This window comes from Cynocephalus volans, chromosome 6 (genome assembly GCF_027409185.1).
Source record: "Cynocephalus volans isolate mCynVol1 chromosome 6, mCynVol1.pri, whole genome shotgun sequence".
Taxonomy (NCBI): domain Eukaryota; kingdom Metazoa; phylum Chordata; class Mammalia; order Dermoptera; family Cynocephalidae; genus Cynocephalus; species Cynocephalus volans.
Window position 1 is genome coordinate 96442857 of NC_084465.1, and position 25872 is coordinate 96468728.

The 25872-nt window shown below is 53.4% G+C and overlaps 1 protein-coding gene across 3 annotated transcripts in view; it reads right to left on the reverse strand.

The window, feature by feature from the left end:
• Positions 1 to 25872, reverse strand: part of UNKL (unk like zinc finger) — a 39966-nt gene that overhangs the window by 8311 nt on the left and 5783 nt on the right. Inside the window, exons 3-10 of one of the 3 annotated variants that reach the window (XM_063098987.1) lie at positions 20554 to 20730; positions 19816 to 19949; positions 17236 to 17371; positions 15176 to 15293; positions 13917 to 14001; positions 12683 to 12768; positions 12004 to 12066; positions 6213 to 6390 (exon numbers count right to left, since the gene is read on the reverse strand). In XM_063098987.1, coding sequence (XP_062955057.1) covers positions 6213 to 6390; positions 12004 to 12066; positions 12683 to 12768; positions 13917 to 14001; positions 15176 to 15293; positions 17236 to 17371; positions 19816 to 19949; positions 20554 to 20730 — 977 coding nt within the window. Of the gene's footprint in view, positions 1 to 1021; positions 1087 to 6212; positions 6391 to 11822; positions 11883 to 12003; positions 12067 to 12682; positions 12769 to 13916; positions 14002 to 15175; positions 15294 to 17235; positions 17372 to 19815; positions 19950 to 20553; positions 20731 to 25872 lie in introns of those variants that run through there. The other 2 variants (XM_063098988.1, XM_063098989.1) reach the window with 2 other exon arrangements.

Genomic DNA, 25872 nt, shown 5'->3' on the forward strand with positions numbered 1-25872 from the left:
GGTTGGAGTGGTCCCTTCACGGAGCCTGACATCTCTTCTTGATGAACAAAGGCATAAAGGAATGAATGAAGGGAACCGGAATGGAGAAGCCTGTTCTCCCCTTGAAGTGACTTAATCTGCCAAGCTCCTTGTGACTCAGCACAAGGGTGCTCCCGTTGCTGCCCTGGCGTAGCCCGCCCCCAGGCACAGAGGTGGCACAGCTCACACACAGGAGCCAAACTGGGACAGAAGCCCGCACAGCGCTCACCCTCACCCAACAAATCACAGCACACTCAGAAGGCAACCGCGCCCCGCGTCAGCCACAACCTAACTCAGGGACTGACTCACCCTGCACTGGGGACCGAAAGTTTCCTGGAGAGGAGATGTTTGAGGAGCCCCTGGATGGCCCCCCAGAGTCTCCAGCCCTACTTCAGAGCCAAGTGCCTGTGAAGAGCAGTGAGCTGGCACCAAAACTTGACTAGCACTACCAGGAGGGCCCCAGGGGGCACCACTCCTTGGGGACCCTTGGGGCACCAGGTGGGGAGACATCTGCTCCCAGGACGTCTCGGCCCTCCTCCTCACCAGTAGTCTCTCTCTTCTTCTCTCACCTCACTGTTCCTCAAGATCAGACTCAGACCTTCAGAAATATTCTTAAGAGAAGATGATTTTTAAAAACACTCGAAATTTAGGTGAACCTGGTTACATAAACTAAGTGCAAGGGCCCCACGGTGCCACCTGACCCAGAACCAGCATTGCCCAACTACCAAGGGGGGCCTGGATGTTAACGAGGAATGAGCAGAAAGCTGCTGAGTAACGGCCCTGGCACGGCATGCTCCTGGGGTGACACAGCACATTCACAAGGCGCCGCGGTCCCCTGGGGTCAGGGGCGGACGGCGACAAGCCACACAGACTGCAGAAATCAAAGGCCAGGACCGGGACCCCGCAGAGGGCAGGCTGCGCCCCCGCCCACGGAGTGAAGGATGCCCAGCCAGAACCGACTTTGCTTAACCACAGGACCGAGGAGCCCCGGCAGACCACTCACCTGCCTCCTGAGCTCCCACCTGCAGCGGCCACTCGCAGCGGGACAGAACACGGCCCGGACCCACCGCCTAAGCTACGCCGCCGGCCGGGCCAAGAGAGGACGACTGTCCCCCGGGCGCCCACTCTGGGGCCGCCGAGCGAAGGACGGAGGGGTGGTCCCCGAAAGGGGACGGGGGCGGCCACCTCCTTCCGCACCCCCAAGAAACCGGGAACCGATTGCACCTGGCCCGAGACGCGGGCGCCGCGCCGGGACGAGGCTCACCTGGGGGGAAGGGCTGGGGAGGCGCACCTTAGAGGAGCGCATCTGGGGCGGACGCACCTTAGGAGAGAGCGCACCGCCCGCGGCACTGCGCCGAGTAACGACGGCCCGCACGCGGGGCCCGCCGCGGCTGCTGACTCACGATCCGGCCGCCCCGCGCCGCCGCAGCCGCCGCCGCCGATTCAAACCCGGCCCGCGCCCCGCCCACGCCCCGCCCCATGCGATACAGGCCCCGCCCACGCCCCGCTCCCGGCACACACTGGCCCCAACCCAGCCCCACAAGACGCAGGCTCCGCCCCACATGCCTCAAGCCCCGCCTCCGGTAGGCACTGGCCCCGTCCCAGCCCCACACACTCCTCAGGCCCCGCCCCCGGCACCTGGCCACTGGCCGGGCAGGCAGGTGCGCGGGGGCGGACCTCGCCGTTCGGTTTCCTCGACACCCCCGCCCCGCCCGGCCCCGCGGCAGGTCCCTCAGGTGGGGTGCGCCCTCTCTCAGCACCAGCACCTCTCCCTCCCTGGGCACAGATGGACATGCAGCATGCAGAACGCTCGCGGGGCCAAGCCCCGTTTTGTGAAGGTGAAGAGGGGTCTTCACCCTGAAAGCAGCGGGAGCCGCACCGCGGGCCTGGCTCCTCCCGTTCATGCCTGCCCTGCCTGCCCGCACCTGCAGCCGCTCAGGTGAGACCACGTTCAACCCAACGGGGGCAGGATGAACTCAGAGGGCACACCCCCCACCTGCCGCCCTTCCTGTCCCCCCAAAGTCTGCGTCGCAGTCCAGCTCATCAGGGCTAAGCTCGCACTGCGTCGGCTTCCAGCCGTTCTTGGTAATGAGCTGGGCAGTAATGGTCACTATTTTCACCTGAAACCTGTTCACATGCAGTGGATGGCAAGGGAAAATGAACTCTGTCAGATGGCCCCGAAATGACTCTACTAAATCCCTTAAGTACATAATTAGTTTGGAAACAGCACCTATTATTTTATAGTTTACTCACTGTTTTTATTCAATCCAGGCTACACCTCATTAGCCCCAAATCCTCTAAAACAGGTAATAGAACATTTGAGCAGAGAAGGGCCTCATGGAAGGCAGGGGGGGCACTTTGGGTCAGACTGGCCCATGGAAATTGTGGGCAGTATGTCCCTGAGCCTGGGGGGCTCCTGGGTCAGGGGGCAGTGAAAAGCTCCCACATCAAGGGTTCTTATGGGGATATAACTTTGCATGTGACCTCCAGAGAGTGGTCACAGACAAAGTGAGACTGGCATTCAATGGCAAAGCTTACTATTTTAACAAGCGCAGCAACCACAAAAATATGCTGTCTGCAAACTAAGGCAACGTTGGTCCTGGAAAAACCCTCCACTCTTCACCTCCAGGTAGTTGGTTCAGGAAATATTTATGTTGATGAAAGAATGTGCTACAAGGTGGCAGTGACATACTACAACAGGTTGAGAATGCACCTTAAATAAAAGTATCCGCTGGAAAAACTACTACAGACTGGCTAACTCCAGTCAACCAGAGGCGTCTACACAGGTCTAGTGAAGCCCTTTCAAAGCAGTGAGCACCTGGTTCTTTTTTCCACTCAGATGAGCACAGCTGACTACGGCCTCACCTGTTTGGGGGCAGGGATTGAATTTTCCTTGGTACTTTTCTGTTATGGTAAAATTTTACCAGTATTTTTTAGATTGGGGAAAATAGGTGTTGGGAAAATATAGGAAAATGGTCAGGGGCCCTCAGATGTTCAGAATCTTGCCAAGCATTTGATGTAAATATGCACGTAAGCCCAGGTGTTCCTTTATTATTGTCTAGTGTAATTGTGCATGTGCACCCAGGTGTCCTGGGTTATGGATGGATAAAGGATGAGTGGCTCTGATCCATGGCACACACCCGCCCCGGGGATGCTAGCAGGGGGGCCAAGGGGAGGCTGCTACTGCGGCTAGAAGCTGTTGCTGCCAGTGCCCCCAAGACTCTCTGAGAGGCTGAGGCTGCTGCTGCTGGAGGCTGCTGTAAGCTGCTGTAAGCTACTACTGCAGACTGAGCTCGCGTCGTCTGCCAATGGCTTCCGGGATCTTTCCCAATTACCTAGCGTGGACCTGCGTGTAAGGGGTCTGGGGACCCAGCCTGGCGTGTGAGGGATCTGGTGACCCAGTCTGTACAATGGGTTTGAAGGGTCTGAGCCCTAGCCCTGTCAATACAAATGGAAACTTAGTAAAATAATGAAACGTTTTGGCTTTAGTTATGGATTGCTTTAACAATACTATTGCCTAGCCATACAATTAGACTGGCGCAGTTGTGTAGCTTTATAATAGGCTATGTGTAAAAAGCAGAATCTGTGCTAATTTGTAAAAAAATAAAATCCTAAAACACGCCACTTATGCCAATGGCTTTTCAGCTCATTACCAGGCAGAAAAATAAAAAACTCCCCAAATACCTGTGCCCACATGTGCACACTGATCTGATTTCATCAGCCTTGTAAATCACTTATAAATTAGCCAAATGCTGTTCATGCTGAACACCTCATTCTCTAGAAAAACTCAACACAGAATGTAGTTCTTGGTGGCTGGCCGGCACGAGGCCATGCTCCAACCAACTGAGCTACCGGCCAGCCCTTTAATAACTATCTCAACCCCCTCAGAGGGGCCAAGCACCTGCTCAGAGGCCAGAACCCTAAAGGGACTTTTGCCGCTGTGTTGTGTTCTTTTTTTAATCATTTTGCAAACTTTCTGATAACTGGGCCTCCTGCCTCACCCCAACCTCCAAATTTCTGATGGAGTCCTGTGAATTTGAGGGTGCACCTTAGCAAGGTCCAGGGCCCATCTGCGATGGCGGCTTTGTATTTAAACCAGTACAATGAACTCATGAGACCTCTGTGGCTCAAGAGGAACAACTTGTTTGCCCCCAATTTCAGGCTGAAATAAGATGCACATGGGTGAGTTTTTGCTTAAAACACATAATACCACCCATGAAGTGCACATGATTTTAATAAACTACCCTCTAAGGTGAAGCCCTGATGAGAGGCATTTTATGCAGGAGATGATTTTCAAAACAGACTAGAAGCAGAAGTGGGGCAGAAGTTTGAGGCTGGCCCTGAAGCCAGGCGGAGACCTGCCAGCCGGACAAGAATGTGGCCTTGGTGTGTGCATGCAGCGCCTCCTGGGCATCGGTGGCTGACGTGCCCAGACACAAGGGCAGGACAAACACAACCACGACACAGGACCAGAGCCATCACTGGCACAAGGTACCTGCAGTTTCACCACCTGCTGACACAGCACCTCGGGCCAAAGAGCCACCATCCCTGCTGCCCAGCCCACAGCAGGGAGGTGGTGGGTCACTGAGGAAGCCCACTCTCCCCATGGCTTCCTGAGCATGGGAGGAGCCCTGAATTCTAGAGGATTCTTCGGCAGGTGAAACAGACCCACACAGAGCCCATGTAGAAACACCAGGGCTTAGGGGCAGATGTGCCTGGTCACAGAAGGCCCCAGCATTTTGGAAAAGTTACCTTTTGAAGAATGGGAAGGATGGGGATCTACCTCAAGTGAACAAGGGCTGGGAAGGCCCGGCCACCCCAAGGCCGCAAGAACGCTGCGCAGGCTGTTCTGAGAAACGCCCTGGGAGCCAGCTGTGGTGCTGGGAGTAGAGCCACGTGTGCCACCAGACTGTCTCTAATGTCCCTCTGAGGTCCACGACTTGTGGGCTTAATGGCAGCTGGAAAGATGCTCTCTCCCTAGCCACCAGAGCCAGCACCATCTCAAACCTGTGTCCCAAGCAGGGCTACAGAGGGGCCCACGTGGCTGGTGCTTACAGGCAGCTGTGTGGCATGGTAAACAACGCACAGGCATCAGGGCTGTGGGTAACTGATGTGCTCTTGGCAGGAACCTCATAGGCCTGGCCACTGGCCAACTCCTGTGTCAACATGGTACCCTCACTCTGCGTCCCCAGCCCACACATGCTGCCCCATGAGTGAGAGCCCTGCCACGGCGCCCTAGCACCCTGTCCTCCAAGCCTCTGCTCACCTCCCTCCCCCAAGTCCCCAGCAGAGCAGGATGTGGGAAAGGTCGGGGCCATACGGCCAGAGCTGACCAGGGCCCAGACAACCCAGGGACAGAGAACTTGGAAATCACCACAATCAACAGGCCTTCCCTGAGTCCTTCACTGTCAGAACAGAGATGCAGGTGCAGGTCATCACAGGGTGTGAGTCTTGGGGGGTTCTGCTGTCCCTCACCCAAGCCTGTACAAGCAAAACCCTCCACAGGTGTACCCGGTGTTTACCGCCGCCCAGACGTGGCCTCTGCCCAGGGCTGAGGGGCTGAGATCTGTCTGCCCACTTGTCCTTCTGTTCCCTGGACATTCACTAGGCCCCTCCCCACCAGGGGCTCTGGTCTCCTGGCCAGGCCCCCTGATGGGTCACTGAAGTCTGTCATCAGTCATCAGTGCCCAAACCCTCAGTGACTCCTAGCGGCTAAAGACTCCCACGGCTGGCAGCCACGGCCCTCACAGCTGTGCCCAACACTCAGGCTCTGTCCCGCCTCCCCCCAACCCTGGTCACTGTCCCCACTCTCAGTGCCCTTGCTGACCAGCACTCCTCTATTCATCCCTCAGCCTCCCCATTCTCTAACGGTCTCTGTGTTGGAAGGCACCACCCACTCTGCCTGGCTCCTTGGTGGCGTGTGCAGCTGAGCCCCGGCTGGTCCATGGAGCTCCTTGTCCCCCAGTGCCTGCCACGCCAAGGCTTGAGCTCATATGCACCCTGCCCGAGTCGCTCAGTGAGTTGGGGCTCGTGTGCGACACAACCAAAGTGACAGGTGACCAAAAACGCATATCTGGCTTTTCTACGAAAATGAGCAATTCTGTAATGTGTCCCGAAAGAGAAAAGCTGTTCCCAGAAAGCTATAACATGAGCATGAAAGGAAGGCAGTGGGGGAGAGAAGAGTGTGGGCTTACCCAGGACCACCTCAACGGTGTTGCCAGCAGGGTCGAGCGGGAGGGCGCGAGCAGGAAGTGTGGGCAGAGCGGTGGGGGACGAGCTCCTTGAGCCGGCACTGGATGCCAGGCTGGATGCCACGCTGGAGCCAACGCTGGGGGCCAGTGGGTGGACCACTGCGAACACAGCAAGGTGGTTCTGTTCAAAAACACACAGAAGGGTGAGCAAGTGGACCTGCAAGAGCCACGGCACTACAACATGAGCAGAGTGACCCTTCTCAATGTTCTAGAGCTACTCAGACAGCGAACTTCACCACAATAACCATGACAGGCAGATCACAAACTCCAGTTCGCTCAGAGAGAGGACACCAGAAAGTGTCCCATGAGTTTTTCTGCAATAGATGATTTTCAAATGCAGATATTTGCCAGTAAAAATCAATGTAGCAGGTGCAGAGAGATGTGTCAGAGGCCAGGGGCTGGCTGGAAGAGACAAGCCCTCCAGCCTGCCAGCCCTGCTCCCCCATCCCCAGGTGCCCAGAGCTGCCCCCTCCATGGCACTCGCCTAAGCCTGCCTGCCAGAGCACTTTCCAGGCCCCCACAGATAACGTCCCCCTGGGGGTGGAAGTGGGAGCTGGTGCCACGTCCAAAAACATTGATAGGATGATCCTATGACCTCATTACCCAAGAAAAGTAAAAAATGGGGGCAAGTCTCATTATCTCTATTTGATAGCTGATAGGTAAAAAGAAAAAGAACTAGCACAATCTTGGATAAATACCCAGTAATGTAGAAGACATTTGACACAAGAAAAATGCAATAAAAATGAATCAGGATGGAGCTGCAAGGGCAGGTCTCAGCAGCTGTGTCTGGAAAGGCATACTGTGGGGTCATCACAAAACGAAGAGTCAAAAGCCATGTTAAGAAAGAGAAATACCACATGTTCTCACTTATTTGTGGGAGCTAAAGTAAATAAGTAAATACATAAACAAATGGTGGGGGGGGGAGAAGACACAACAATCACAATTCCTTGAACTTGTTAAAACAAGTGAACAGATATGATGTAGATGGGGGAAGGGGGAGAGGGAGGGAGGAAAATGGAACTGGTAAAGGGACACGAAAATCAACTACATTGTATATTGATGTTAAAATTAAAAAATTTTTTTAAAAGCCATGTTAGAGTGACTTTCATACTGAAGCGTCTACTGTTGAAATGGCAGACCATCTCGGTTTTGCTTCAAAATAACACAGGAAAAGTTAACCTTGGGTGGGGTTATAAGGCAGATCCCAAGGGGGTGACTTGATGAGTTTGTCTGCTTAAGTAAAACTGTCCGTGGTAAAAACTTTGATATACATCTCATCAGGGACAGCAATCTGGCACAGGCCATCCTCCATGGGATGCTGCCAGCCCGGGCTTCCTCCTGGAGTTCCCAGGGCTGCTCCCCCATCCTCCAGCTTCGCTCTGGTTAACAGATTTGCTCCTCAGACCACCTGTGCACACGGTGCAGAGACGCTGCTACTGATTTTGAAGGCAGTCCCCTCCGACTGCTGTCTGGAGAGCGCACCCATACGCAGGTCCCGGGTGGGCCTCTTCATCCACTGCCCGCAGCCCTTGCCAGCCCAGGGCCCCTTTCTTTTCCCTTATGCTGTGACAGAAGTGACCACAGGCCACCCCTGTTCTTTGCTCCTGAGGCCAATCTCCAGGTGAGAGTCAGGGAGGTAGTAACTCACACGCCCGGTCCAGGTGACTACATGCCACCTGCTGAACGCCCAACCAGGCCTAGAGCCACGGCCACCCACATTACATCCCAAGCGCAAGCCAGCAAGCAGACCACCGGGAGTCTCACATTCTAGAGAAAGAAGCCCAGAAACACGATAGGATGGGTCCTGGGCCTCGCTGTATTTCACTGAAAGCCCCTGCCAGGGGGTGTTCTGTCTTGTACCTGGGGTGGAAGGCAGGTCGGCCCTTCCCTGGCAGGTGCAACCCCCCCCCCCCACCTAACAGAGCTGGGAAGGGCTTCCCACCAGGTGCCCCAGGGGCACCACACCCAGAAGGGGACACAGACGCCTGGATGGGACAGAGGACTGACTTGTTCTACCAGCAAAGGATATGGCACCAGGCCCATGGGGCTGAGAAAACAGCAACCAGTGAGGGGTGAGCTAACACACAGTAGCTCACCAAGGGCACCGCATCCAGCAGCTGTGGCTCAGAATCAACAGCTCAGAGGCAGGGCAGCGACCTTCCCACGGAGGGTGTAGGCCAGCAGGCCCTTGGAAGCCATTGACACCACACAGGCTGAGGTCCACCCAAGGACCACTCAGACACCACATCCTGACCAACCAGTCACCGTGAGGCCTGGGTCTGGCAGCTCCTGGAGCTGTCTGCCAGCTCCTCCTGCCCACTTTGCTTCCCAGCCACACTGAATTCCACTCCAGGACCTCACCAGGGCCATGGCACCTCCTCGCAAATAGGGGAGAGACTGTTGCCCTCAAAGGGTCCTGGCCTCAGCTGTAGAGGTCACTTGCAATGCTTGGCTTTACAGGATGGCCTGCACTGCAGGGTGGAGGGGGCACCTGTACCCTGTCTCCTCTGGATTTTTAAGCCAGAGCCCAGAGTGCAGAGAGCCTGGAAGTCAGGGCTCAATGCAGATGGCAAGCCCCCCTCAAGCAGCTCCAGTCTAAGGGCTATGCACAGGCTGGGTCAGTGGCCTCAGTCTCTCCACACAGCCCGGACCAGGATGAGCCTGGGAATCCCTGGACACTGCAGCCCCTCCCAGGTGTGTGCACAGCAGGGGGGTGGGGGGGCTCCCCATCAGCCCATTTGGGGCCATAGCCTAAGGGACCAAGGCAGAAGGCCCTGCCCCAAGTGACTCCCAAACCTGCACTGACGGCGCCTGGGAGCCAGCAGAAGTCAGACACACTGTGACTCCACCCCAAAATATCATACCAGAGGAGGATGACCCTCGAAGACATCAGGGGCCCACATTACCCTGAAAACCAATAACGACATCTGTATAGGTCTTTCCCCCCCAAGGCTATGCAGTGGTCACAGACATACCACTGGACAAGTCAAGCGAGGTCCCATCAGTGGGAGAGTCAGAAACTGTTAGACGGGACCAGCGAGGGGCCACTGGGGACACTACACTTTCTCCTGACACCAGCTGTGTCTGCTAGGTGTTTTTTTCCTTTTTATTGTGGTAAAATATATATAACATAAAATTTACCATCCTAACCACTTTTAAGTGTACAGTTCTATGGCTTTGTGTAAACTCACGCTCTTGTGCAACCATCACTCCATCCATCTCCAGAACTTTCCATCTTCCCAAACTGAAACTCTGTCCCCACGAAACGTTAGCTCCCCATCCGCCAGCACCCTCATTCTACTTCCCGTCTGCATGAGTCTGACATTCTAGGGCCCTCACATGACAGGATCACACAGTGTTCGTCTTTCTGCATCTGGCTCATTTCGCTTAGCATAACATCTTTGTTATGTATGGCACTGTGCCCCACCCCCAAGTTCATAAGTGGAAGCCCGAACTCCCAATGTGACTGTATTTGGAGACAGAAGTTATAAGGTGAAATGGAATCCTCATGGTGGGCCCGTGACTGTCGTCCCTGTAAGAAAAGAGATGAACACCAGGGCCGTGTGCACACAGAGGGACGATCGTGTGAAAAAGCAGGAGGAGACAGGCAGTCACAGGGGAGGGACTCGGCTGTCCCAGCCGTGAAAGGGCCAGTGCCATCCTCTGGCCCCCTCCAGGCCACAGGGGCAGGGGAAGGGTCTAGGGAGCAATGTCCATGCATCACCTCTACCAGGGGCTGCTCTGGTCTTTCTAACTGACCGGGAAAGCCCGCTGGCCACGAATGGCAGCGGAACCTTTGGGGCTCCCGAGGGACAGGCCAGGAACCACTAAGCTGGTCTGAGGCCCCTGGGAACTGGCCTCACCCCAGCTCCCACCAGGCGCTGTCTCCGGGCCCGGCTTTGGCATGGGACAGGGGCTCCAGTGCAGACAAGAGCTCGCCACAAACTGGTTCAAGCACGGAGGTTGCTCACAGCCCCCAGTAGACTGCCAACACTCCACAGAAAGCCAACTGGACCTGTGAGGGGACAGCCGGGGAGAATCGCCCACCACTGAGAGACGCCATGGCCCGAGGGAGGGGCAGCACCCACCCCTTCTCGGGGCTTCTGGGCCAGGCTGGTGTATGGGTCCCCCTCTGTGAGACCCAGGGACCTGTCCCCCACTTCTCTGTTCTGCTCACCTGCCTGGCTCCTCCTCCGGGCCCTTCCTCTGCAGCCCCTGGCCAAGGCAAGACAGGCTTTGCAGGCCATGTTCACTGCTGACATTTCATGGTACAGATTCTTAAATGAACGCCTCACTGGTTCTGATCTCTTTTCAAAAAAGTCACTGAATAAATTAAGTTCATTTTTACCTTGAACTATCTTGTTGATTTTTAAATGTGCTTCGGAAGCTCTTACATAAGCAACTAAGTAACTGGCTACTTTTGGAGAAAAAACCTCAGGGTGACGCCCTTAGACGTGCATCAAGAAAACGAGGAGGAAGAGGAGAGAAGACAGCCTGGGTGCCCTGCCCGGGAGCAAAAGCAATGCTCACAGGCAGGAAAGGAAGTGATGAGCAGCGGAACCTCAGGTCAGTGGAACCTTGGGACATCCACATCGTTCCAAGCTCTCACCATGTTTTCACAGTGAAGGAGAACAAGCTACTTGGAGTCCTCGGGGCAGCAGAGTCCAGAAACAAAACTGTTTCTCCAAACAAACAACTTGCTTTGAACCAATATATGGTAAGCCAGGTTGTGAAGAAAAGAGGGAAGCCTTGAGGTTGGGGCACAGTGGACAGCCCCCACTGCAGCCTGATGGAGGAGGGCCACGTGGTACACAGACCTCAAAGAACACGTGATGATGAGCTCAGAGGCAGGAACCCCTCTCAACAGTGACCTGGGAGCAGGAAGACCCTGAGGCGAGGGCTCTGCTTCAACGCCTTGGGCAGGGTTGTGGGCTGAGCTGCATCCCCCCCCCCCCCCCCCCCCCCGCAAATCCATTTGCTGAAGTCCTAACCTCCAGAACCTCAGCATGTGACCTTATTTGGAGATAGGATCTTTACAGAGGTGATCAGGTTAAAAAGAGGTCAATCAAATCTGACTGATATCCTTATGAGAAGAGGAGATCAGGGTACTGACACGCACAGAAGGACAATCACGTGAGGACATGGGAAGAAGACGCTGTCTGCAAGCCCAGGAGGGTGGCCTCAGAGGGAACCAGACCCACCTGTACCTTGACGTCCAGCCTCCAGACGATGAGAAATAACAGTCTGGTTTAAGCCACCTGGGCTGTGGTATTTGACACCTGCACAGATGGGCCATGCGGGCCTCTGGTTTCCCCATTGAGAAAACATTGGGAGGTTTTGGTTTTGATGTTTGCAAAGTACAACACAAATATTTTTAAACATCAAAACAAAAGACACGTAAACACAAACAAAAAGAGAATTACAGAATTAATGGATGCTAACCAAGTGACTTGAGTCCAGAGTGAGTATGGCCGAGGACGTGCAGGAACAGCCCTAACAAAAGGGGCGCCGTCTAGAGCAGAGCGAGGCACCACCTCACCCTCAGAAACGTACCTGCTTAGGGCCGGCCTGTGGCTCACTCGGGAGAGTGTGGTGCTGAGAACACCAAGGCCCCGGGTTCGGATCCTATACAGGGATGGCCGGTTAGCTCACTGAGTGTGGTGCTGACAACACCAAGTCAAAGGTTAAGATCCCCTTACCGGTCATCTTTAAAAAAAAAAAAAAAGAAATGTACCTGCTTGCCGTCGTGCTCACAGGCTCTCTGGCTGCCTTCCGCGGGTGAATCTCTCCGCTTTGCCTGCAACACAAAAAACATCCATGTTGGGGGAAAAAAACAGAGAAAAGGTCAATTAAAAATATACATACATATGGTATCGATAACACCAAGGTCCAGAGTTCGGATCCTGATACTGGCAAACCGCCAATATACATATATATTTATATACATATATACACATACATAAAGATCTAAGTTTGGCTCAGAATTTAGAAAAGCTAATTCTTTTTTTTTTTTTTTTTTTCCCTAAGCAGCTGGCCAGTATCAGGATCCGAACCCTTGACTTTGGTGTTATACGCTACATTCTAACCAACTGAGCAAACTGGACAGCCCTGAAAGTGCTAATTCTTGAAGTCTCATAAAACAGAAAAGGCATCACATTAGCCACATCTCTGTGAGCTCTCTTCAACTCCATTTCTTACACTTGGACATCGATCTTTGACCTCTGGTCTGGTCTGTGTGACGGCAGAGTGGGAGCTCCATCCACTCAGCAAACTAGCCTCTTCTAGAAGGAGCTGCCAACTCCACAGGCAGCCTGTTCAATAACACCACCCAGAGATCACCCCCACCTGTGTCCCTAGCCATTCCATTAAACAAAGCAACATCGAGTACCCTCTTCGGGACACTGTCCACTCACGTTTCCAGGCTGGGCGCTGTTGGCCGTGGTGCTGTTGGTGGAGTTGAGATCGCGGCAGCCCCAGTCATTCACCATCCCCAGGCTCTCTGCCGAGAAAGGAGGCTCTGAGGGGCCACTGGCTGGGGACAGCCTACAGGCAGGAAGTCCCCAAACCCTGCCAATCAGAGACCGAGAGTGCGCACTGGTCTTGTGACAATAACCCTTGTAAGCAACAGGAGAAAGGACAGCCAAAAACATGGACGGGAACTGTCCCGAGCAACAGGACCCTCGAGGGCTGTGGATTCATGTCTTTAATGATTTTAATACTAAAAAAAAAAGGTTTAGGGCTGGATGGTCAGGTCGGTGCTGATAACACCAAGGCCCAAGGTTCCATCCCTGTACCAGCCAGCCACCAGAAACCAAAACCAAAAACACAAAGTTTAAAATGTGAACAAGAACAGTGCCCTCCCTACCAAGACAAAACATAGAAAGTAAATTTGAGTTTGCAACCACACTACAAAAACTGGAACTCGAGCTCTAGAGCTGTGAAGAAGAATCCCCAGGAATGTGGCGTAGGTGCTGGGTCCTTGCGCGAGTTCCCATCAGGGCGTTTGTTTCTGCCCTTGGGAACTTGTTATGGGCTCACATGGTACCAAAGCCAAGCCCTCACAATGTGGACAGTAAACACAAGGCTCCCAGAAGCCACGTGCTCGCTGTGAGGCCAGTGGACCAGACCTTGCTTCAAGGGTCTCTGGTGTCCCTAGCCGGGGTAGATGGACACCCTCTCCACGAGGGCAATGGCACCCAGTGCCCAGCAGGACGGCAGGCTCACGGCAAAGCACAGGTGAGAAGATGCATGGCAGGTGCATGGCAGAAGGACACACCTTGCCCACCCAGAAGTCAGGTGGAGGCCTCAGCCCAGCACGTGCCAGCACCCGCCACTTAGCACAGGGACCAGCACGCCTGCAGGCATGGGTCACTCTGGGGTCCAAATGGCCCAGGACCATGGCAGGCGCAGGGGTTAGGGAGGGTTCTGGCCCAGGGAGCCTGGCCTCATGTGGTACTAGCCCCATCCCAAGCCAGGGACCCTGAATGGTACATCCAGGCGCCCCTAGCCTGAGCTCCCACCTGCCTTCCCCGTCCTCCGTGCCTGCTCTGACGAACAGAAAGCCCAGGGCCAGTGTGCAGAGTCGCTGAGTCCCACACGTTTATACAGGGGGTGAGGACCAAACCCAGCATGTGGCTGCCTACTCACTTTCAACATGTGCAAAGGCACAGAAGGGGCCCCGCGGGCAGTAACCGGTTTGGCGCATGTCATTGCATTTTGTAGATTTGTAGATCTAGGACACAAAAACAAAACGAGATGTAGAGACTGGGTTGGAAATGGATTTCTGTGGAAGACCAGAGCTGACTTCCTCACATTGTAGAGAATTAAGCTCCACATCATTTCTCCTGGAAATGGCATGGATGCTGCCACACCCCCAGCACCGTAAGCCTGCAGGAGGTGTTCCTGAGGGTCGGGGAAGTCACACACAAGGTCATCTTCCCCACTTCACGTTTTCTGACAGGTCACCTAATTCAATGCCTGGTATACAGCAGGTGCTTGAGACACCTGTCACATGAACATGTGTATCCGTATGATGACCAGACCTGCCACCACTGCATTTAGGGTGACAGATGCTCTCATAAGGTTATCAGCACTGGATCTGGGAAGGGACAGACCAGTCTCGAGGCTCCTGGTGTCCCCTTGGTGAGCCTTGCTGGTCAGATGCCAGACCCACACCCTCCCACTGGGTCCTCAGGGGGGCCCCTCCTCTTGACCTGCCTGTCCCCACCCCCCACAGCTCTCCAGCAGGCTCAAGGACCCTGAGGGAGGCTCGTCTGCCTGTTTGTTTTTAGCACAAATCCAGGTGTGCTCTGCTCAGTGACTGTGCATCAACACATGGACTCGGTGGTCCTGGGCTGTCTGCACCCTGCACAGTCCACAGGAAGGGCAGGCCCTTGCCCAGCTCCTAGTGGCGGCTTCTAGGCTCCTGGAATGTCCTGCCTGGTGGGAGTGTCTGTTCACCCGGGGGCTGGGCCATGCTGGGGAGTTTATCTCACAAGGTGATTTACGGTGAGGTTATGGCCTCCTGCTGTCAGTTCAGCCTCTGGAGGTGCTAGAGACTAAGGTCAGTGCCACCGAACCCCAGTGAAAACCCTGGCACCAAGCCTAGGGCAGAGTATCCAGTTGGCAGCCCTGCACATATGTCAGCACATTTCATTCAGAGGGAATCAAGTGCTCTCCGTGACTCCACAGAGAGGGGACACCTGGAGCTCGCACCTGGTCTCACCTGGCCCTGCCCCAGGCGCATCCTTCCTCGGCTGATTTTAATCTCTTTCCTTCCAGTATGATAAATGGTACTATGACCACGTGGCTTTTCTGAGTCCTTCTGGCAAATCACTGAACCTGAGGGTGGTCTTGGGGACCCCACACACAAAGAGGGAGCCTCCCGGACCCGCCTGAACCCGTACCTCGGGGTGGAACTGCTGCTCCGTGCGGGAGTGGCAGTACTGGCAGCCATCCCCACCGCTGCACCGCGAGGGCTCCCCCCACTCGTCACCATGCTTCACGCTGGGGCAGGGCGTAGACCTAGGGATAGGACATGTCACTGGGGACACGCAAGAACACGCCCCCTTCCTGGTACCTGTGATGTCGAAGCCTGTCCACGTGCTGGCTCGCACCACGAGGGGCCGTGGCAAAGGGCACCTGAAGGACCTAGCTTCCTCCTCAGTGAGGACGACAAATCCAGGTCACCCCAGTGTAAAGCCAGAAGGAATCCCAGATTTCTGTGCCCATTTTTCACAACATTTAACACGCGTCTGAGTCAGAGCGGCCTGGGCCAATATCACACCTCACCAGAGCCGGGAGCCGCAGCTAGGAGACTCTGTCTCCTGTGTGATCATTGCAAATAGAACCTGAGCCTTTTGATCCTATGATCTGAAACCCTAAGCAATTACCAAAGTCGGCAACGTCCTCTGTTCTTCATGTATTTTCTAACAGCTTTACTGTGACTTATTTGGATTTAAAGAAAAAATTACCACCCATGGAAAAGAAGCCTTTTTTTTTCTTTTACAATTTTCTATCCCTTCAATAAGCAGTATTGACACATGGTGATGACAGCTTATAGACACTGGTTTGCGGTTCTGTATTCTATAGCAGTTCAGGTCCCTCAACTCTGAAACTCCTGCAGAAAGAACCATGATCATCACACACCAGCTACCTTTTCCTTTCAGAAGAACAGGTGTCGCCTTGGGCACATGGGGCAGTGTCAAATTATTAAAAAGAGGAGAGGGCGGCTCTTTGCTCAAAGAAAAAGCTGAACGCTGAAAACAGGGCCGGAAGACAAAGGAGGTGATGGCCCAGGTTGGACACAACCCCAGGTGCAGACGGCAAACCTGAAGGCAATCTGGCAAGGTTAAAAAAAAAAAAAAGAAAAAGAAAAAAACAGTTTAGGATGAGGGGGAGAAAATGGCTTTGGAAGAGAGCAGGACCCCCAAGTGCACAAGTCCAATGAGGCCCAAACCCAGAGGACAGTCAGGACTGGGCAAGTAGGGGCAGGCCCCGAGTCCACTGCAGAGCGTGAAGCTCGGCTGTCTGACCCCGGGACTCTCAGCCTCCAGCTCTGAAGGCAGAATCGATCCCAAGTTCCAATTAAGCCAGAAGGGCCCTGATGGCTAGAAGCGACAAGACACCACACGTCCCTACAGCTGGGGCCTTCGTCCCACCTCCAACAAGCCACTGCCCTTTAACACCCTTCCCCTCCTGAGGAGCGATGGTGCTAAGTGGGGAGGCCTCACCGCGAGAACCCAGAGTGGGCAGCGCTGGTACAACCAGCTTGGAAAAAAGACACCCCACCTGGCATCCGAGAGGCACCCCCATGTAAGAAAATAATCGAAGTGATTCATTTTCAGAAATGACTTATCGGAGGGTGTTTTATTGAGATGGTAATGGGTTACTAGCCCCCATTGTTTTCTTCATTCCCTGGTGTTTCTCCTTTCACAGGGCTTAAGTGGGCCTTTTTCATGACCTTGTCTTGAGCCCCAAAAGGAATACCTTGTATTGCAAGGAGGTAAAAATTTTAGCCGTTAGAAATATTGTGCACCCCGTAGTACTCACAGCCAATGAGCAAGTGGGTGGAGGGACTTGCGCACTAGGGAATAAATTGCTTGCTACAACCCTTTTCCGTGTGCCTGCCCTTCAGATACCTGAACCTTATAAGGCCGTAATTGAAGTCTCACTTCACTGTACGTCGTGTCTCTGTGTCCAACCTTTGGCATTGGACGGGTGAGGGAATTTCTCACACACAGGCAGCAGGGGTGCACGGGTCACAGGAGGGCAGATCAGGAGGGAAATTGAGGAACGGCCACATGCTCTCTGCACCTGCCCAGGGTGCAAGAAGCACAGGGCCCAGAGCAGTGAGGCCCACTGCCTAACATAAAGACAAAGCCTGTGCCAGAGGAGACTGCAGGACTGGGTCCAACACCTGAGAAATGAGTCAGGGTCCTGCCATGCCCATGGGCCCATGGCTCACCTGTACTGGAACTTCCTGGGGTCCCGCCGCCTGTCCCTGCTGTTGTGGTAGTGCGGACATGCATAGCCCTGGCGGCACAGGCGCGGTGGCTTCGGGCACTGCTCAGTCTTGTAGCTGCCCAGCACGAAGTTGGTGTCTGAAAAATGGGTCCACATAGAAACCTGCACACACGTGCTTGCAGCAGCACCAGGCACAACAGCAGATGATGGAAACACCCAAGTGTCCACAATGGAGGAAAACAGAATGTGGCCCACCCACCACTGTGATGTCACTCAGCCACAAAAAGGACTGAAGCACTGGTACAAGCTACAGCATGGGTGAACCTGGGAAGCCTGGTGCCCAGTGAGGAAGCCACACACAGAAGACCACACTGTGTCTGATTTCATTTATAAGAGGTGTCCAGAACAGGGAAAAGCACATAGAAAGTATAACAGAGGTTAGTAGGGGCTGAGGCAGTGGGGAGGTCCTGCTGCTAGAGATGGGATTTGGGAGTGATAAAAATGTTTTCAAAATAGACAGACGTGAAGGTTGCACAATGTTGTAAATACACTATAAACCACTGAAATGTACACTTTAAATAGTTAACTTTCTTTTTTTTGGGGGGGGGGGTACAGCTGGCCAGTATGGGGATCTGAACCCTTGACCCTGGTGTTATAACACCACTCTCTAACCAACTGAGCCAACCGGCCAGCCCTAAAATGGTTAACTTTAACCCTAATGTGAACTACAGATTCTGGGTGATAATGATGTATCGGTGTAGGTTCCTGGATGGTAACAGGTGACTCAGGTGCAGGATGTTGACAGCAGGGGGGGAAATGGAGGGGGCGGCTACAGAAAATCTCTGTATTTTCCACTCCGTTTTGCTATTAATATAAAATTTCTCTAAAAAATAATTCTATTTTTAAAAAATGTTTAACTTTATGTCAGGTGAATTTTATCTCAAATTAAAAAAAAAAAAAAAAAAAAAAAAGACCAGGGATCATTTAAAAGCACTGATGAGATGAAGAGAAATGAAGTGGGGAGCGGTGGTCTGGACAGCTCTTCTGAGGGAGGTTATGAATTTCAGGGTCCCCAGTTCTACCTAGAACACTCTGAAAACGAAAGCCACAACACGTAAGCTGGAAATTTTTCTGACACAGTTTAAGGGGGGGATCCCTTTTAAAATGCAATGTCCAGTGAGGCACGGTGGGTTACCCAGTTCTAAACCAAACACTATGCGCTCGGCCCTTTCCCATCCCTGTCTCTGCCTCCACTTCCCTTCCTCAGCCTCTGACTCTGACCCAGTGCTGTCATGGGGCTCTCATCTCCCCCACGGCACAAGACTAGGGTGCCCACGTGGAGGTGGAGGCGGGGGATCTTCCACACAGGGAGGCCGACGGGTTGGAAAATGAGATCTATGAACAGTCAAAGCAAGGCGCGTGTGTAGAGGTGCCAGGGAGCATGAAGTTGGGGCCCACGGCCCTTCTGCAGCCTATGTGGGGGAACCTCTCCCCAGAGCCTCCACACCCGTCCCTGCCCTGACTCGGGAATGAGCTAGTGCAGGTCTCCCTCCGAAAGGGAGAGTGGGGACTTGAGAGCAAGTGCCCAGCATAGGAAACACAGAAGCCACCGGACACTTTATCCAGTCAGTGCGAGGAGGCGGAGGTGGCACGGGAATCGGAAAGCTCCCACAGTCATGTTTATTAATGTATCCCTGGGCCCACGGCCCCCAGCACGTCACTCCATGCGGTGAGCAGAGGAAAGCCATGCGTAGATAGAGAATCTGTCACTGAAATAACTACCATTTTAAAGCATGTGAAAGTCCTCGGCAAAGCAAGTTGGAGGAGACTTCACTGCCCATATGAGATGTCCAGAAAAGGCAAATCCAGAGACAGGATGCGGGCCAGTGGGTGCCAGGGGCTGGGGGAGGGGCTGGGGAGTGGTTGCCGTGGGCACGGGTGATGGGAATGTTCTGGAACTAGACAGAGGTGGTGGTTGCACAACGTTCTGAATGTACTAAATGCCACTGAACTGTACACTTTATGATGCTGAATTCTATGCTATGTGTATTTTACAGCAATAAAAACAAACAAAACTCTTCACTGCGCATAACCTCATATATGGAGCCTGCCAGGTACACAGGTCCCACAGCCCCGAGGGACAGGCTCAGGAACTCATGTTTCTGCCAAACTGCCAAGGATCTGAAAGCTGCTGCTTTGAGCACCATGTGCAGAGAGGCTCAGGGCAGGGCGTGGTGGAACCACAGACGCCACAGGGGCAGGTATGTGGTGGACAACAGCCGGCTCTGGGACAGGATGCCCAGGAGTTCCCACAGGAGCTGTGCACCCGCCAGCCCTGTGACCAGCCAGTAGCTGACCTCACAAGACGCCGGCCGGCGTAAAGGATCAGAGCAGACAGCGTTTAAATCCCACTCGGCTCCCTGCCACCTGAGGGGCCAAGGGTCAGAGCTGGACTCAACAAATCTCAGTTTCCCCATCTGATCACCCTGCAGGTCCTTTAAGGACAGAAATGAACCAAGAAGGTCTGTGGGGAAGGACCACAGCTATCCGCTGCCCACCCTCAGCAGCAGCCACAGGTTACCTTGCCACCGGGGGTCCTCTCCCACAATCTTCTCAATCATGGCCTGGCTGGCCAAGACCCCAGGTTGCAGGTCAGGAACACCGTCCCCACTGCTGAGCTGGCCGTTCTGCAGGGCTTCCTGGGCCTGCAGTTCCCTACAACCAAACAACACAACAGTTACAGGTCTGTGGCATCCAAAGCCCTGCTGAAGGGCAAGAGAAAGTCACTGAAACACACGGCTCCAGAATCACTCAGCCCTGTCACTGCCTGGGGCCGCCTCAGTGTCCCTCAAGATGCCAGCTGCCAGGTGGGCTCAAGACAGGGTCTCAGAGGGCTGCAGGAGCACCCCTGTCCTGGGACAAGAGTCCTGACCCAAATCTCCACCACTTAGGATTAGAGTTTCGTTGAGGAAGGTGCCCCTTCACCTCCTCAGCCCTGATGCTCTGCCTGTGGGACACAGGAGGAAACATCTATTAGAAGGTTCTCTCATGACAAATGCATCACAGTCGAGGCTCAGAAAAAGAGGTGCTGAGGGCCAGCCCATGGCTCACTCGGGAGAGTGTGGTGCTGATAACACCAAGGCCATGGGCATAGGGATGGCCAGTTTGCTCACTGGCTGAGCGTGGTGCTGACAACACCAAGCCAAGGTTAAGATCCCCTTACCGGTCATCTTTAAAAAAAAAAAAGAGGTGCTGAGCCCAGCAATGCCCAGTGGCAGGGCGGTAAGCTGGCTCCCACATGCCTGTGGATGCCACTCACCTGACATCACACACAGGCGGTCGCAGGTCCAGGGGGCCGTGTGCAAAGGCGCAGTGCAGCCCATTCTTTACGCAGTGGCCCCGCGTGTCCGTCTCGTGGATGCAGGTGCCTGTCTTGTAGTAGCGCAGGTGGTACTTGCGCTCCGTGTCCCCGGTCGTCCGGTGCAGGTAGGGACATCTGGGAAGCAGAGGGGCCGGCACTCCACCTGGTTCTCATGGGCTCAGAGGCAGCCCTGATCCTCCACCTTCCCACGTTCCCCCCGTGAGTAACTGATTCTGTGTTCCTTCACCCAGATTTCATCACAATCGGAAGGGCAGACATTACTGAACATCGCACCTGTCCCCTAATTTGGGACCCTCAGCTGGGGCACTCAGACCACTGAAAACCCCTCGGTTAAACACAGCAGAAAAATGCAACACCAAACTTCCATGAAAATTATCCTTCCTAATTTTTTGAAGACATCTTTTTTGTGGGTGTGTGTGTGTATATGGATAGCCAGTAAGGAGATCCAAACCCTTGATAATGGAGTTATCAGCGCCACACTCTAACCAAGTGAGCTAACTGGCCAGCGAAGACATCTTTTAAACCTCGTGGAAAAATAAAGTCCACATCCTGCACCCAGGCTGTCATCTTCCTGATAAGTCATGATCAGGGAAGGGTGAATGGCCTCTCTCCCATCCAGGATCCTGGTGCTTTCAGGGACCCCAAGAGGGAGGGAGGGAGAAACACAGGCCCTGGACATGGCTGGAAAGGACTGTGGCAGGAGAGGGGCCAGGAGAGGGAAGCCGATGGTGGGGTGGGGCAGTGTCCCACATCATGTGGGCCACACATAGGCCCAGAGCCACATGCCCCTGGGGACTGTCACAGGCAGCTCCCTGAGCAGGACAGGGGCACAGGCAGAAGGGCAGCCACCATCGCGGGGTCACAACATAGAGAGGCAGCAGAGATGGTTGGAAGGTCTGGCACTTGTGGCGCACAGGGTCTGAGCACACCCCAGGTCAGTCCCTCCAGAACGGCATCACAATCACAGAAGGAGGACAGGGGATACGCAAAGGACCCTGAATCACTAATGGTGCCAAGGCCCAGGCTAGTGACAGAATCCCCTCAGTGGTCAGAGGGGCAAGGCAGAGAAAGGCAGGGACCATTATCACAAATCCCCAAAGCCAAGGACACAGACCTTCACCTCCAGCTGCAGCCAGAGGCCCTGTGTGAGGCTTTTGGGAAAGTCTCATGCCCACCTTGCTATGGTCAGGATGGCCAGGGATCAAAAACGGTATAGCAATCGTTTAGTCCAAACCCCTATCTTACTAGATGAGGAAACAAACAGCCAGAGTCCAGACAGCTTGACCCAGACTCTGTTGAGCACCCGTGACCAGTGCCGGCACTGAGGTGTGGAGGTGCGGGCAGAAGACGAAGTGTCCCAGCTGTCCCCAGCATCCCCCAGGGGCCAGTAAAGCAAAGGTCAAACCAGAAGGCCACCATGGGACCCAGTGATTCCACTCCTAAGTACTTATCCAAGAGACTCAAAAGCAGCACTGTTCACAAGGCCAAAAGGTGGAGGCACTGCAAGAGCCCACCAGAGAGTGAAGGGACAAGCTAAATGGGCCAGTCTACACAAGGGAACAGTACTCAGCATTAAAAAGAAGGAGCTTCTCGGGGCCGGCCCGTGGCTCACTCAGGAGAGTGTGGTGCTGAGAACACCAAGGCCCCGGGTTCGGATCCCATATACGGATGGCCGGTTCGCTCACTGGCTGAGTGTGGTGCTCACAACACCAAGTCAAGGGTTAAGATCCCCTTACCGGTCATCTTTTAAGAAAAAAAAAAAAAAAAAAGAAGGAGCTTCTGACCCACGCCACACATGCATGGACCTGGAAGACACAGGCTAATACCAGCTAAGTAAAAGAAGTCAGTCACAAAGGACAAACAGTATATGATCTCCCTTTACAAGGTACTTAGAGCAGCCAAATCCACAGAGACAGAAGGCAGATTAGATGTTACCAGGGGCTGAGGGGAGTGGGGAGGAGGAGTAGCTGTTCAGTGGGCACCAAGTTTCTGTTCTAAGTGATGGAAATATTTTAGAAAAAGATCGTGGTGATGGTCGCACAACATTGTGAATGTAACTAACGCCACTGAATTGTACACTTAAAAGGGTTAAAATGGCAAATGTTACATTACATATATTTTACCACAATTTTAAACACAGCCCATTGTAGACAGACAGACTGATGAGAGAGAGAGAGAGAGGGAGATCTTTAATATATTCGTATGGAAATAGAATATACATTTGGAAAAGCACTCAGATCATCCCTGTACAGCGAGTGGGGTTTCTGAACCAGACACACTTGAGTAACCAGCACCAGAACGAGACAGACACACCCAGCACCCCGGACCACCTCCAATCAACACAAATAGAAAGGAGGAGAGCGGCGCTCTAATAAATGGCAGAAAACCAGAAGCAAGGCAAATAGCCACCGAGAGGTGATTATTTAAATAAATGTAGTCAACTCTTCCAGTGGAATGGAACACCAACAGTCGTTAATCCTGAAAGACCCAAGAGAACCAGGAAACACGGAAAAGAGAGCAGGTTACGAGACAGTTTGGTCCTAACTTTGTAAAAAGAAAAAAGAAGAAAATTTTAAAAACTATTAATAAGTCATTATCTATATAGATATAAACACAGAGATGTTCCACACTATTGTATATGCCCACACAGAGCAACACTGATACACCGACTGTTTCCTCCACGTTCCCAGTGAGTAGTTCCAAGACACATTTTGGGCTATTAGAAATAGTCAAATATCCACTTATGATATTTAATGTATTTATGCACACTTGCTTCAAACCCCCAACTGCCTGAGCTCTACTCCACCCGCCAGCTTCCCCAGCATGTCCTACACCCTTGCACGGGCCTTGGGGATGGAGCTCAGCTCCTCGGTGCCCAGAGAACTGATGCTGCTGTGGCCAGAACCTATTCTCCTAACATTACGACCCCTTCCCACTTTTCAAATAAATATATGGACTAATATCACTAATCAATAAAGAACTGCAAAAATAAAAAGATGAGGGCCCACAGAAAAATGGGCTGGAGAAACAAAGAACTTACAAAAGAGAAAACACAAGTGACCATCACCCACAGAGAGGCACTCGGCTCACCTCTGCTGGGACAAGAGAAACGCACACTGAGACCCATGTGTCAGCCAGCAGAAGCCCCCTGATGGGCATGGGGAAGCAGACCACGCTGCAGGTGAGAATGCCCAGTGCCACGGCCTCTGTGGAGGGGAATCTGGCAACATCTAACAAGACAACATACCATTTACCCTCTGACCCAGCAATCCCACTTAGAGAAACCTACCCCCAAACATATACTGGCCAAAAAAAACCCAAAAGCAAAAAAAGGCATCACAGCAAACACCAAGCAGAAGGAATGGGTAGAGCATGCTACTGTCTACATGGAAAGGCAGGACAACAGCACCTACACACCTGCCCACATCAAACATTATGGTAAAAGGGAGCCAGTGCTTCAGGGGGACAGTTTTGGTTTGGAAAGAAGTTCTGTGGATGGATGGTGGTGATGGTCACACAATAACATGAATGTGTTCAAAGCCACTGGACTGTACACTTACCAGTTAAGATGATAGATTTAGTTACATATGTTTGAGCACAATAAAAAATAAAGTAAAATAAAATACATTAAGCTGATAGGAAAGCCAACATGGCACAAAGCCAGTTCCGATCTTCAGAAATACACATTCTACTGGAAGTTTAGCATAAGAATTCCACAAAGATGGGGCAGGGTGCAGAGGACACCAAAACTGAAGCAGTTTCTGCAGTTTTTACCTGCAGCATGCACTCCGCACAGGAGTGGCAAGGCAGGAAAACAGGGCTCCAAAGCATCACTTAAAGGGATGAAGGGAAAGGCGGCTAGGAACATATTTAACAGGGCGCAGGTGTGGGCAGGGCACGTGCAAGCCAGCGCCCAGTAGAGGTTAACCCTGTCTGCGCAGCACCCCTCCTAATTTTATTTTATTTTATTTTATTTATTTATTTAATTCAGAAGATGACTGGTAAGAGTATCTTAACCCTTGACTTGGTGTTATCAGCACCACACTCTCCCAAGTAAGCCATGGGCCGGCTCTATCCCTCCTAATTTTAAATCTAAACTTGGACCGATTTCCTCATGCTTCCCTCAGGTTGGCGCTGAGCATTGTGCTGTTTCCAGGACCATTGCCATGACAACAGGAGCATGCTGAGCCTCCCTCTCACCACACAGAAGCACTACCCAGTACTATTGTCTCACTCGGGGCTGTCACCTCCTGTTTATTACACAACTTCGGATCTTGTGCTTTCCTTAAGATACTGGAGAAGGTTTAATGAAAAGAAAATGCCTTAACCTTTAGGACGTCTAAGAGGCCAGAGGGGATGCCTAGGAGAAAGCATAGCACTCCTGCTCCCTGGACAGCCAGGGAGGGGGCTGGGGGAGCCTCTAGGGGTCAGGGCGACACACATGGTTCTCACACCCATCCAAAATGATTAGTAACTAGAACAGTGTGACAACACATAGCTCCATCAACATATGGGCCAGCAGCACCCGCTGGACACAGCCCCACCACAGTGCTATGGAACGACTGAAACCTGCCAAGGAGGAACGGGGCGGCAGGGGTGGGGTGGACCCACCAAGTCTCCAGAAGGGCTGGGCACTGTCCCCTTCCCTCAGGCAACTCTCACCTAAAACAAAGGAGGGCCCCCAGACCCAGACTCCCGCACTTTAGGTCAGTCTGCGGACCTAGTGCACGAGAACCCTCTGGAGAGCCTGTCCCCAGGGCCCCCAGATCAGTGCTGCTGGTGTGTTCCCAGGGGATGCTGATGCTGCTGGTCTGAAGTCTGCACTGTGACAACCACTGGGTTCAGAGGGACACTCAGTATAACGTGATGGGGGAACAGAACACAGCACAGACACACAGAGGTGCAAGATGGTGAGAAAATGAGTGGCAGCAGAAAAGGAAAGACTTGCATGCCATAGCTGAGGGGGAGGGGTTAAAAGGAGGGGCTTGTCATCTCTTGCCTGCCCCCTCCTCTCTGACACTGGGTTGGGGGTCGCCAGCTAACATCTGGCTTCCCAGAGCTGCCCTCGACACCCTAGGCAGGATGGTGACCCCTCCCCACTCCCCCAACAGGGATTGTTGGCTCTGGCAAGTCCACCTCTTTCCTCAGCTCCCATGGAGCTGCTGAGGGGACTCTCTCCACACTGAGGCCACCGCTCCCTCCAGCAGGAGCTTCCTCTGGTCACCTCCTCTGTCCTGTGCCTCATCCCAAAGTAGG